Source organism: Ambystoma mexicanum, chromosome 5p (assembly GCF_040938575.1).
Source record: "Ambystoma mexicanum isolate Mex_15411 chromosome 5p, UKY_AmexF1_1, whole genome shotgun sequence".
Lineage (NCBI taxonomy): Eukaryota > Metazoa > Chordata > Amphibia > Caudata > Ambystomatidae > Ambystoma > Ambystoma mexicanum.
The window spans coordinates 646,381,939-646,396,623 of NC_090930.1; the positions used below are offsets into that span (position 1 = coordinate 646,381,939).

The window sequence follows — 14,685 nt, forward strand, 5'->3', positions numbered from 1 at the left end:
TAGGGGCGTAACATAAGAAACATGCATAAAATACTTGCGTATGGCTTTTATACATATTCTCACATCACGCCACATTTTCATTTGTATAACGGAGAGGATGGGCAGAACACAACTTGCATTTCCACTGCCTCCCTTCCTCTCCACTATCCAAATGCTCCAGCATTTGCGTTGACATGAATTCTCATGTCCGCGCACATGCTGGAGATCCATATGGGATCCACCTGCTGTTTGCCCCAGCATGGTCCTGGTGGCTGCCATTCCCATTTCCCCTCACTTCTCTGCTTTCAGTCCTAAGCAGTGCTTTTTGTCCTGCTGGAGTTAAATCCTTTCATTCTTTGGTCTTCCCGGTTTTGTATCGTGCATTGTGTGGAGCTATTGTCTCGAGGTTCATTCCTCTGGTATTACCCTGGGCTGGTGGAAGAATGACAGCTTGCCTGCAGTTTTCGCCTCTCCTCATTGTCACCGCTGTTAGAGGTCCCTGTGTGACACACAGAGCTCCTCTTCAGCGGCATGTTGGTGACCACACATCTTCCTTTGTGAAAGAGCTTTCAAGTGCCTGCTTTGGAATGTCTGCAACATGGAGGACAGACATCTCTCGGCTCGCTGAAATAAGTCATTCACCATATACAGGTCAACGATGGATTTTATCAGCTATATAAAAGGCTATATGACCGTAGCCATCCCAGAAGGAAAATAATTGTCCCACACAATTGTGGTACTTCAGTTTTTAAAAAAATCCATCATTTTGTAATGGACCATTCAATGACTTGACTTATTATGCCCGAGAAATTACATTTTAATAGTATTACATTTTTCTGCAGTGCTTCGTTTGTCAGTCCTATTGCTTCTAAGCTCTTCAATAATAGGCGTTATTATTTCCCAAAATAATGGTGTTCAATTTATCGACCTTAGAAAGATGAAGGGCTGAGTCTGCCCTTTTTGGCATTCAAACTTGTGAACAGTAGGCTAGCTCCATGTCACAGACCAAGATTTAACTTGCTGACAATCCCAAACTATGAACAACTCCTTTCAAGAGTTTGAAGAATGGTAATGGTAATAGTAAATGCAATGTTTATTTATAGAGCGCCTAGATTCATACTGCTATTAGAGATGGATACACAGGCATCCATCTCAAATAGCAGTATGCCCTTTCCGCCTAAGACCTACCACATTTATGGGGACAGGATTGAAGAACGATAGAAACATCCTATTAACTGAGTGGGGTAATGACTGCAACTCCAGTTTGACTTAGAAGAGCTGATCAACAATCCTGCCAAGGTTAAGTGGAATTTGCGGCAGGACGATTGGATCAAAACCATACAAGAAAATAACTCTTACAAGATTCATACTGCTATTAGAGATGGATACACAGGCAGTGTTTCAAAGCTCTCAAGGAGGATGGGAACACAGGGAACAAACAGCAGTTGCTCAGAGCCCTTGACATTCTGAGATAATAACGGTCTGCACAAGCAGAGTGAGGGGAAAAGATACGTTTAACAGTTGAGATACAGCAAATAGGCCTGCTGGCGATTCTGCGGTCTTATCAAGTACACATTAAGGGGTGAAGACAAGGGAAGAGCAGACAGACGATCTTCAGGCAGAGATGCATTCAGATGGAGGAAGTGCAATGTTAATAGATGGCTATGGATTGTCAGTCCTCATATCAGTAGCAGTAACACATTGATCACACCTAGTAGAAGTGTTCTTAGAAGGCACTGTTTAGCAAGGCATGGCCTGTCAAAGGTTTGCATGAGCTGAATGAAAAACTAAGCAAGCCTTCACCAGCTCAGTTTCAGTCTCAGTCTTTCCCTCCTTGATGGAGGACCACCTCTAGGACCACATAAGCAAAGATGCAGCCCTGCGGGAAGACGGAAGACATGCCACCTGTTTGCATCAGCATTTAGAATCAGCAGGTAAACCTTCACTGCCCTAGGTGCACAAAGCTCCTTTTCCTCTTTGGCCGAAAGGCCATCTCTAGGGCTCTTAATAGCAAATATGGTCTAGTATCCCCACATGAGGCATTGTGCTATTTGCATACAAGGGCCTTAAGACACTGATGCAAAATTAGGTATGTTCCCACTATTTTGCTATTTGGCATTCTTGAAGGGGTGTGCACTCATTTGCATGGAGACATGCACAAATCAAATGAGGGAGTCTGATTGCCACACGCATGCTTTGTGTTACCAAAGAATACACAAAGGAAGTTGGGGCCAATGTGCACATGGAGGTTGTGCACAATGTGCGAGATGGAAGTGTTATATAAATCACTGGTACACCGTACCACTAGTTCGTTGGCATAAACACAGGGTACCTTTATTGCAAAGGCTCAAGAAAAGCGTCCAACTATAGAATCAGCCCGGACCGAGCAATGCAAATTTCCCCAAGTCTCGACCAGGCATAGGCACGGACACAGCGCCCGTCCATAGGTCTGCAGCCTGAGCACCTCAATGACCTGCAAACACATTTCTTTTATCATTGGCAGAAAGATGTGTTTAAATCCATGATGTCTCCTAACTTGACGTGGAAAAAAATAAAGATGCTTAACGTCACTAATCAAATGTTCTCGACATAATTAATAGCAACGAGCTGGAGGTTTGCAGCAAAGAATCTTCATAACTATCTGAGTTTATTACACAACTTATTTTAATGCGTGGCTTAGGTCACTGAAGGTACAGTGGGGTTAAATAGATTTTTCAGGTTTGCATAATCTTGCATTCTGGTACTTCTAGTTTACCATTCAGGATGTGAAAATTAAAGCCAGAATGATATAATTTTTGCTTAATATGTTGCTATAACGATTTACATGTTGTCATGTGGCTTTACTATGGAATTTGCATTTTTTGCAAGTCAACTCTATAAAACAGTATTATTATAGGCTGTGAAATTCAAAACTTTAATATTTTCACCAAGTAAAGCTTGTAAGGTATGTGGTCATATTTGCAGAGTGGGTTAAAATCCCTACTTCACTGTTTAACCAAGTGTGTGATCCTGGTCAATTATCTAATCCCACTCTCACTTAACTTCAAAAATTGGAGTCATTATTTCATATAGTTTGACCTTAATCACACTATTTGAAAAAAACGACACCCTTGCAATGGGACAGATGTAATGCGTAGGAAGAAAATAGTGTAGACTCACGCTCCTCTGTTAAAGATGTCACCTCCAATTTCACTATTGGTGCTCTGGCCCTCCCTTTGTCGTATATCACTTGATTTGACAGGCAAATACATAATCTCAACAGCCAGCAAGCCTGCTACACTAGAATCTTTGGCAAACTAACTGTGACCGATCCAACATTAATGTTCTCAGTCACAGAAGTTGCTCGACCCATGCAGAGACCCCACAGGAGCATGAATTAAACTCTTTACTATGTCCTCTTATGCTTTTGTGCATCTTTTATAGCACACCTGCTGCCATTTTCTTGCTTTCAAGGAGCGTAATGATCTGAAAGCAGTGGGGTAGGAGACTAACGTATTAGCTGAGGACTGGGGCAAGATTGTTTTGTTGCAATGTTGATGTTTGCAGGTCCGAAGATGTGGCTCTATGCAGTGTGTGTTTTAGATATTTTGTGAGCTGTCTTATGCAATAGTTAATATGCACTGCAGGTTATTATATACTTGTTTGTGTGGGTGTCTGTGGGTCAGCCAGAGTGGTGCTTAAGGAGTGTGGGGAGTTGTCTTGCTGTATCTGGGGTGGTTTGGTTTGCAGTTTAGGGAAAGTTAGTGTATATACGTGCATCCAGATTATGTATGTTCCATTTTGTAACCTGTGTTTTTTCAGCAAAACAGGTTTGTGCGGCGATGTACTTTCAGTTAGGGTCAGACGTAGAGTGATTTTGAAACAGCTTTTCTTATCATATCTTTCTCAAATCAATGGCAAACTTGATTGCTTTGGCACACCATGCAAGAGTGGGAATTTGAGGATTTCATAGTGCACTTTAAAGAGAAATAGCACATAGAAAATGGAAGCCTATTTCTTCAGTTTGTTTTTGACAGCGACTCACAAGATATTCAAGGACCAGTCAAGGGGTGGACCAGATGAGCAGCTCCTAAGGAAGCCAAGGATCAGAGGAGAGTGACTCACCAGAATAGCCAAAGAACAGAGGGGCACATTCCAGACTGACACCTAACCGCAGAGCTTTGCTTATACCTTTGTTTTACTGCAGTCCATTTTTGGCTATTAGGCAATGCTTGCAAGCTGGGTATTGCATTCGAGTAAAGCTAGGAAGTGGAGGAAATGTGAGGAGGCACACACAATTTGAGGGCGTGTGTGGTTTTGTTATTTACCAACCCATTAACTGCCCAGGGCCATCATGGCTACTCCCACCAACTACCAACCCATCCCTCCATCCCAAAACACACCCTTCTGGGATATCGTAGAGCTAGCTCTTTCAAGCAGTAACATCAAACGTCGGCCTGTCAGTGTTATTTCTAATTAGTCTGCTGAGAGATATGAGTTAATGGCTTAAATACAGCAGGATTAACACACATTTCTAAAACAAGTTTGCCTTCAACAGCTTGATTCATCTACGTCCCTTGCATGGATGTCCTGCATAAACAAGCAATGACAAAGTCAACAGTTTTGGCTTGTGTATAGATACTAGACAAGCACGTTGCATTGAGGCCATACAAATGGGGAAAGGGTGCTATATAAATGACTACAATAAAATAAAAGACATGCCAGACACACATATACCTAGATAATCATACCATGTTCCAGCTGTTGCATCTTATGAACAGGTACTACCATTATGCCCTATACAGTTCTTATTGCCAATCAAAGTATGTTTAAACTATATTTGCAATTATGCGTTTTCGATAGCACCAATAAATGTGTTCTAAAGAGATGTGTGTGAAATAGCACCTTGCTTAATTTGAATGCACAGCCATATCAAAGATTTCTATTTATGAATATATGGTTTTGATATGTCTGTCAGGGATGAATCTAGTGCCATTAGTTTATTATTCCAGCCAATGTCTCCACTGGCCACAATACAAAAAGATCAATTGAGCATTGCAAATCAAAGGTCAAGCCGCACACCGCCCGGCCATGCCCCTGCCCCATACGTCCCCTCTCTCCCGTTTCCTTCCCACATCCCTCCAATCTGTCCCTCCCTCCCACTCCCTCCTTTTTCGATGCCGTCACAGTGCCTCTAGTGCTTTTTTTCCACTTCCACCACAGCGCAGATGTCCTGTACACCACGAGAGAGCACCCTGAGAAGGTAGGTTAGAGGGTTCCAGGTACCCTGTGTGGCTGGCCATGTCCGTGGGTGTCACGTCTGACCCACGGGCCTTCGCCCTCTTACAACGTGCGTTACAGAGTCACACGTTAATGCCATGCGTCAGCACATCTCTCGTGACACGCTGCCGGTTTTTTTTTTTTTTGTAACATCTTTTTATTAGCTTTAGTTAGACAGAATAACAGTCGCTTAAAATCAAATACAGATGCATGCATACAGGCGGCTTTGCAAGTGTACTGCTCTTCTGCCACGAGCAGCTGGTAGCTCGCCACTGACATTTGTATATGGAAATGTCGCTGAAACCCCCGCACTTCTGCTGGCGTAGCGTAACTTCTTTTGATTTCGGCCAGGCTGTTTACGATTTAAAAAAAAAAAAAAAAAAAAAAAAACTCTTGTAGCTTACTTTCAGCTTCAAACAACACATTATGAACTCACCTAAATGTGCTAATAACGGTGCACGCCCTTAGACACACACACACACTACCCGATCCTGGCAGGAAGCGTGCGACCACAAGTTAAACAGCACAATGCTTGCTCTGCTTTGATATGAATGCATACGCCCTAGTACAATGGGCAATATAGTGGCACGCGAACAAGCTTGAAACTAATAATAGAGTCCTCTCTCGCTCCCTCGTTTTCCCCATGAGCAAGAGGTCTGTGGAGGTTTTACGCAATGTTTTTAATAATTGCATTTCCAGGCACCTTCTCCAAAGGTGCAAGGCCAAGGTTTTTTGAGAAGTTTAATTAACATGTTTTCTAGCACCTGCTCAATTTCAAGAAGGCCGAGAGAACAGGGGCATGCGAGGCGCGTGTATCTCAGGCTCGGAGAACATTTACTGCAGGTCACCCGGCCGCGCGGAGTTTTAAGAGGTGTCTTGCCTGAGTGGTATTGAGTGCCTGGCGTATGTATAATTCATAGCAACCTGTAAAGGGCATGCGGCAGACAGCCGAGCGACACGGCGAGGTGACACCTTATTGATTGTGTCTGTCGGCGTGTCACTGTGCTCCAATTTGGCATTGAGAGGGAAAACCAGGGTCCTGAGGATCAGACTGTTGTTGCAAGAAATAACCTTCAGCCAGTTTCGTAAGTCCGGTAGTCACACACGCAGTTTGCTGGAGAGTGCAACGATGCACACTGGTTTGCGTTTGTTGTGTTATGAGCATGGCAGTTAAAAAGTTATACAACTGCAAAATAATCATATGAGTATGTATGAAGCCAAACATGAAGGTAACAGTGCGACATGGGAAGCATTGCGCAGTTAAATAACTTGAGGAAAACGGAGGAAACAAACCAACTCACAGTGCAAAGTCTACCCATGTTTTCTACTCGCTAGCATGATTCCTTAAATGCGAGCAGAAAAACAAAGCATGACGGATGTCCAATTTGGCATTAAAAGCAGTGCACACTTGAAATAACCGCTATTAAGAATGAACAAACTGCATAGAGCCGAGCACCTTTCATCTTTCTCTGTTGACCTCCCAATACTCCCTGCATTTGCTAACCGGGATGTTAGATGAAATTTAACGCACAGTGCTGATTAATAATAATGAATAAAGTTAATAATAAAATGAACATTAATTTAATATTACCATTCATGCTTTGAAAAAGACCAGAAAACCAGTGCAGTTTGTTTTTCTTCAACTAGTCTGTCTGGGCATACGAAATAGCAAAACTCCTTGCCATGAAATGTTACTTAACATGACCCATCAGCCAAGGCCTCATTACGAGTTGGCAGGATTTCTTGTAGGCATGAGGTAACATGAAAGGGGGACATGAGTCAGAGTCATGCGGACCCTTCAGTTATTCCCCATTTGGGAGTACCATAGGACTAAGGGCCTGATTCATGGAACCTTTAGCGTGGGAAAAGTGATTTTGCAATGCCAACTAACACCCTGATTCACAGAGTAGTGCAATGTGCATTTTTGGCAAAAATAGGAGGCCAAGGTGTGACAAGACTTTTTTTTGCCAATGATTTGGTGCTGGTCGATATGACATCAATTGGCCTTCAGCGGAGTTTGGATGCCCTCACCGAATATACGACCACAAATGGACTGGTGATGAATACAGCAAAGTCTACCACCATGGTACTGGGCCCACCAGGTCCCAGATCAAGTTCCTTGTTCAATTAAGTGAGAACCCCTAATTCGAACCCAACAGGTAACTTATATGGGGATCTCATTAACAAAAGTAAATCATATCTCCCCTGCCAGAAAATCCTGATGGTCAAAATGAAAAGTTTGATAGCCCAGGGTAGTTTGGTTCAGACGAAATAGGGTAATTTTTCCATCTTGCCAGTTCTGACCTTTTTACAAGCTAAGGCCACAAGTGGTTTCCTTTAACTCCTTGGGAACTGTGGCGCTCTTTAGAAGGAGGTTTTTGGAGAAAAATTCTGAAGCTCCCAAACCTGACACCTACCTCAGTCATCAGGTTGGAGCTGGACTTGTCCTCCTTACAAGCAAGATCGATATGGAAAACTTCTGTCTTTGTGTTGCACATGTCTTTTGCCCTTTCCGCCTAAGCCCTACCACATTTATGGGGACAGGATTGAAGAACGATAGAAACATCCTATTAACTGAGTGGGGTAATGACTGCAACTCCAGTTTGACTTAGAAGAGCTGATCAACAATCCTGCCAAGGTTAAGTGGAATTTGCGGCAGGACGATTGGATCAAACCCATACAAGAAAATAACTCTTACAAGATTCATACTGCTATTAGAGATGGATACAAGTCGTGGGGCTCTCTTCCGAAGTATCTAACTAAGTTTCCTAAGAGATGGTATAGGTATCAGTTTATGCGCTTTAGGATGAATTTGCTGCCCACCAAATGAATTCTGAAAATTTACAAGCAAGTCCTTTCTGTGGATTGTAGATTTTGTCTTAAGGAAGGGGTGAAAGAAACGCGTAAGCACATTTCACTGTTCTGCCCAGGCTTGACTGAATTAAGATCTAAGTACTCGGGCAGGGCAGTTTCTGGAAGACAATGTGCGGATGTGGATGAATTTTGGTCCTTGCTCCAGCTAGGTGAGTACTTTTCGTCAACATTCGGTTTTGTGGAGTTTTTTAAGAATGACTTTGAAATTAATGTAAAATGTATTTAATTGGAGTTAATGGGGGGTGAATATGACCTGATTTACTGAATCTATTTGGTATAGGGAAACATGTTCTATGTAAAAGCTTTGTAATAAACCAAGAATCAAATAATAAAAAAATAGAAAAGTTCCTTTGCACTGCCAACAAACACCCTGATTCACAGAGTGGTGCAACATGTATTTTTGCAGTGCAAAGTGACTTTGCACCACTTTTGCATCTGCGCAAAGTCGCTTTGCACTTCAAAAATACACTTTGCACCACTCTGTTGATCAGGGTGTTTGTTAGCAGTGCAAAGTCACTTCGCACCAATGCAAAGTCACTTTGCAGCATGCTAAAAGTTCCATGTACCAGGCCCTTAATCGGGGACATGCAGAGTTACCCCATGCAGCAGTACTGGATGTGCAATGCCCCACACAGTCACACATTTGTGTGGAGGTTATTTCCTCCTAGCCAATACGGTCTTAATTAGATCCAAGACATGACAAGTACAGGAGGACTGAACAGAAAGAGTTTAGGAGGGGCGCACCTCACCTTTTGTAGCATCCATTCCTCCCACAGCATACAGGGAACCCACAGTGGACTTTCTAGGCTTGGTTCTGGGACTCTGCAACATCGATCTCCGTTCGGGTAAAAGATGGTACTTCATGGCTTCCATTAGGAATTTTTGGCATTCCAAGTCATCAGCAAACATTGGACTGTTTTCAAGATCTGCTAATAACTGAAACAAAGGACTTGTGTCAAGAAGAAAAACAGGCAATATATGTTTCTTCATACAGTAAACGTTTTCTTTCCTCAACATGTAATTTTTTCCAGTGTTTAATTTACTAACGAGTATTGATGTGGGGCAAATATGTGGGGGCTAAAATGATTTTCAAAGTGATACATTCTCATTTTGAAACACTTCACCTACAAATGCCTACACAAAAGGTTTCATTCTGAGAAGGGCGGATGTGCCGAAATGGCTACTGCTCTGCAGGTGTGCAGGGATACGTAGTAGCTTCTAAACTCCTAATTAGCCTGCCACTACTACACAGCTAGCAGCGATCTCAATCATAAAGGTGAAACTGGCACAACATGAATAGTATGCTTCCCTCGATTCTTTAAGTTAACAGTGGCCGAGGTCATCATGGCGATACACCCAGGTCTCAGCCTAGTATGCAGCGCCCAACTGAAATGCTTATTTTGTTATATATAGGTCAATATTTGAGAGCTACACCACTCATATCACGCCCCCTTTTCAAATACCCCGGTTCACAATGGACCAGGAACCAGGCTGGGTGGTAAAGGTAATATTTATTTATTTATTTGAAACTCAAGAAAATCACACATTTTATTATATATAGGGCAGCAATCACCAATGGGGTGATAATAACAAATTGGAATGTGAACAATGCATTTAAATTAACCCTTTAGCAACACAGATAGAAAACACCAGATAATAGAGATACTTTTGAATTTTGGGAAAGATAGCACTCAAGTTAGGGTTTACCCCTGCAATATTCCTCAACCCACAAATAAGCAATTCAAAATAGATATAAGGAAGCATCAGATAATCAGGAATCAGGAATAAGAAACCAAATTCAAATCCAACCTTCCCTCCCCAAACAAGAGAGAAAAACGGAACTGAAACCCTTATACTGTTAAAACGATACACAAAATGGCTGAATCAAACAATGAAAGTGTTAAAAAATCCTTAAATAAGTGCAATTCTCTACGGGAGCAACACTGGAAAGTCACAAGCAATCATAAGCAATCGATTGAGCAAAAGCATACAATTCTAAAATGAATGGAAGGTTTGAAACAATTGATAGTAAAAATAACACGTGTAAAACCATGCAAAATAGCTATTTCCCGCCTGAAATGAACCAAAAGGTTTTAGATAATAATGGGTGATGAATGTGGATGTGGTTTTTGGGTTGGGGGTAGCTATGGATCCTAGGTACAATATGCAATTGAAATGAGGTCTCTAGCTGTTAAATTGAGTGAGTTATGCAAGATCTAGTGAGGTGCATTTTTGGAAAATAAAGGTGCGGAAAAGGAACAGAAATCAATTTTGACAAGGACAGTTTCACTCTACACTAGGGCATTCAGGCTAGGCTACCAGCTTGAGACACAGTAAGCTCTGGAGTTGATCCACGGAATCAACCCTATCACCTCCACGCACGCCCTGGTGGACCCAGTCCGATTACCTGAGGGAGGATTAAAGGTTTAGGATTTCACAAGACAAATTATTGAAGAAGTTAGCACTAGCACAAGGAATCAAAGGCAGGGTTTCAAGAATGATTGTGACAATATTACAGTTATCAGGATAAGGATTGGATGATTTAGAGATTGGGATGGAACAAAGCAAGGCAAGGTTTACTATGTTTCTATGGTTCCTATTGATACTCACAATCCACTTTTAGTTTGGATTTTGAACAGTCAGTGCTCTGGATCACCACACAGATCTGGTCTAACACAGGGCAGCCAGACAAACTCAGCGGGGCAGAGTCAGCTGGGCAGGGACTGGATACCAAAGGATAGTCTTCTGGACTGGCAGTTCTTGTTACTGGCTACTAAAGGGTGTCAGGATAGCAGGATAGGAGTGAGTGGCAGCAAGCTAGGTATATTCAGGATGCCTCCCCAAAACACCACAGCGCTTCCCATGGTTATGGGGATTATTTTAGAATTGTGGCCTAGCTGAAGCAGGATCAGCAATTGCTTGGCCTTGTGGTTGGGATCTGAAGTTTAGATGGAAAGATGAAAGATAAAGACAGGAACAGACAGGAACAGGACACCGATGTAGGAATCAGGAATCAGTGTGTGTCCTGAGTGCTAGTCAGGGGCCCTTATTTATAATGCCAGATTACATCATTACAGTATATGACATGGGCAGGATTCACTACCCATACCCCTAACAATAGTATTGGGCAAGGGCATAGTCTCCGCCTTGCTCGCAATTGGTTGGATATCAGAACAGTGATGTCATGTTTGTGAGGTGATTTTTACTGTATCGAGAAACTCCCACATTTCCTTTACTGAAAATCTGATTTTGCCAAAAACAGATATTTATGCATTTGCCACCTCTTAGTAAATCAGATACACCGGTTACATATTTTGTGCAGCACAGATTAGTCCAAACTTTCAGTCTGTGCGACCTTGTATCACCTTTCTGACACATTTTGGTAGTTTTACACATTAAAGATTTGGCCCACAATTTGCCAATTTTATACACAGAATATGCACATTTTCCCCAGGGATGTATGTACAAAATCTGACATCTGCCACATGGATGCTTTTCTGGTAATACAACATATATCACAGTTTCTGTCCAGAGTGTGCCACAACATTCTACCAAGTTTTCAAACACTGCCCACAATTCCACTTTTACACTGTGAAAGTTCCACATTTTTACCAATTTTGACAGCTGAGATATGTCTTTTTAAAGTTCTTTATAAAATAGTCTTAAGACAAATGGGCTCATGGTCTGTCATTCTTCCCAGCTAACACCAACTGGCAGTTTCTTCCAAGCAGGATGGGGGCCTCTCTCTTAGTTGAAAGTTTTATTGCCCTTCACACTTGATGGGTGAGTGTTCCAGGACTGCTATTGTCCCAGCCTGGAGCAAAGACGAATGTCTGATGATCATGTGAACTGTCATTGTCCTATCCCATTCAAGGTTTTTCAAGCTGGTACTTTGCACCTAAGTGTCCTGGATGTAGGGTGTATCTCCCTTCCTCAGAGGAGTTTCATAGCTGGCAACTGGAATTACAGGTTTCTGAGAGCTTGCAACTCCAGCCTATGTGTTTTTAAACTGTTTAATTTCTTAATTGATTTTGGTTTGCAGCTCCTCAGATTGCAGCTGTCTTGGCAGCTGTAGTCATTTTCCTTGCAGCAGAACTCTTATCTAAAGTATAGTTAAAGTTCATCTTGCCCTGGCTCAGAGAGTAAAAAGTCTCTTCGAACTGCTGCACCTGGATACATTTTGTCAAGAAATAAATGTGTGCTTCCCGTGCGAGTGAAAATGAAGTTGCTTTTGATTTCTCTGAGAGTTGGTTTTAAATGGGCCTTTTTACTCACAGTGGTTTCAGAATGACAGATGAAATTGATATCAAACCAGCATTTTCAAAGGGTGAAAACGGTTTCATTTTGAAGGGGATTTTGGCTTCTGTAGCAATGGCAGGCTTTACTTTTAACTTGATTCCATTCATGTTTCAGAACACACTGGCCTATTTTTCAGTGTGTCCCCTTTTTTCATTTTGCCCGAAGTGAAATGGTGCAGCCATTTTTCTGTTTTTGCTGCCAAAAGTAGTTTTGATTCCCTGGTGTGCACAGGAGCCAGCGCAGCCAGGTTACCGTTTGTTGCGCACAGGCAGCTCAGTGATGTGAAGCAATGCCATTGAGTGGGTCAATTTATCCCACACTACTCTTCAAGAGGGCTGTGAGCCAGAAAGTAAGCATCCCAAAAACAATTGCATGGTAGTACCAACTTAAAAACAACTTCCAAACAATGTTCTATATAGCATGGACAAACAGATACAAAATCTAACAACCCTCCACTGTAATGCAATACACAGGATAAGCAGACTTTGGTTGGAACGGGCTCTCTGGGTATAAAGACAGGGTGAGGCAGGCAAGTGTCATTGCAGCTTTGCTCAAGTAATAATATATGCCTTTTAAGGATAAGAGTGGGTGCTTAAATGTCACTAGGGCCAAGAGAAGAAGACCAGGGGGACAGCACCATGATTGTATACCTTTTTCATTCATCATGTTCAGCGTGGAGTCTGGGCCACATTGGGAGTGGCATTGATGGGGTTCAACAATGCAGTACAGGGCAGGAGTGGCATGATTGGTTGGAGACTGCTTCCTTTGATCATACAGTGCTGTGAGTAATTTTGTAGGGACTTTGAGGAAAGCGGTGTGCTTCCTCTGCCCTTCCCAAATAGGCAGGTACACAGGGACACTTTTGAGGGTTTGCCAGCAGGCAGAGTCCTGGGTAGCGCTGTCCAAGCTGCGGGCCGGCGTGTTTCAGTAGCATGTTCTCTGCCGATGAGGTAAGTGCACTTTCTGTTCTTCACAGCCAGGAAGGTTGACAGAGACCACTTGCAGGGCTACCACTACCAGTAGACAGACTCCTAGAAACCTGGGTATCAGTATCTATGCAACAGACAGGCTTTGTTCAAAACAGCAGGTCACTCCAAATGTTCCTCCGAAGTAATTGTGGAGATGGTGAGACTCCGCCCTTGTAAAGCTATATGTTCACCTCTATGACTGAGGACTTTGGGTAGACTATACCCCAATAAGGTTCCAGCTAAATCCATTTGATTGAGCCCAAAGAGGATTCACTTAAGGGGTTTGGGCATTCTTACCACCTCATATACTCCTTTTGCTGCAGTGGATTAGTCAATTTCAACCCTTCTGTAAGAGGAAAAGCTCAGTTGTTGTAACACATCAAGAAACTTGTGTACAGGCATGTTTTACATTTCATAGCATATCATAACAAACGTGTTGCCCTCTGATGTCAGCTCCCAGAGTGCCTTCTCCTCAGGAAGTGAGGAGGGGAAACATGAAGTGAGATAGAGAGAGAGAGAGAGAGAGAGAGAGAGAGAGAGAGAGAGAGAGAGAGGGAGGGCGAGAGAGAGAGAAAGACTGAGGGAAATCTAAAATGTAGAAACTCCTCTTTTGACTGTAATATCTTTCCTGGGCTCCCCTAACTATAGCCTTCCACTTACATCAACATTACTTACTCCAGTCATTACCTCCCTGGTGTGATTTTTCCATTGTACTAGCATGGCTTCCTTGAAGCACTATACATTTATTATTATTATTATTATTATTATTATTATTATTATTATTATTATTATTATTATTATTATTATTATTATTATTATCATATTTATTGAGTGGGGACCTAGCTATGGGAAGCAACAAGGTGCTTTAAAAGTCATGGGGAAAGTACATGGTGAGGGAATTGGATCTCAAAGGTCAGGGCCATACCTCCTGAGGGACAAATCCTGTGCACTTGGAATGGTGTCAATCCTTCCCAGCAAAGAACAAAGGGATCTTCTAGCGGTGAACCCAACAGGGTTTTTCTTCAGTGTAACTCAGCACCAGACAGCAGTACACAAAGGTTTTGGCAGATGGATTTGTCATGGTATAACTCAATTTCTTAATGGGCTACCATATCAATTCAGATAGTTCTTTTTTTTATTGACCTATACTGCATGTTGGGGATACCCAATTAACGATTAAAAAGTTGGTTTACTTCTAAAAATAGTCCCATTTGTATTCCCCCAAAACTCCACTGCAAAATGTGGAATGATTTTGGATCTGGACATGCAGCGGTAGAAACCCTTCCTGGAGTAACCACACGTGTCC

General features: G+C 42.3%; 1 protein-coding gene across 2 annotated transcripts in view; it reads right to left on the bottom strand.

Annotated features, from left to right (window-relative positions):
* Positions 1–14,685, bottom strand: part of KLHL4 (kelch like family member 4) — a 1,128,728-nt gene that overhangs the window by 243,700 nt on the left and 870,343 nt on the right. For both annotated transcript variants that reach the window (XM_069612999.1, XM_069613000.1), the window contains exon 6: positions 8,862–9,048. In XM_069612999.1, the coding sequence (XP_069469100.1) occupies positions 8,862–9,048 (187 nt within the window). The remainder of the gene's footprint in view (positions 1–8,861; positions 9,049–14,685) is intronic.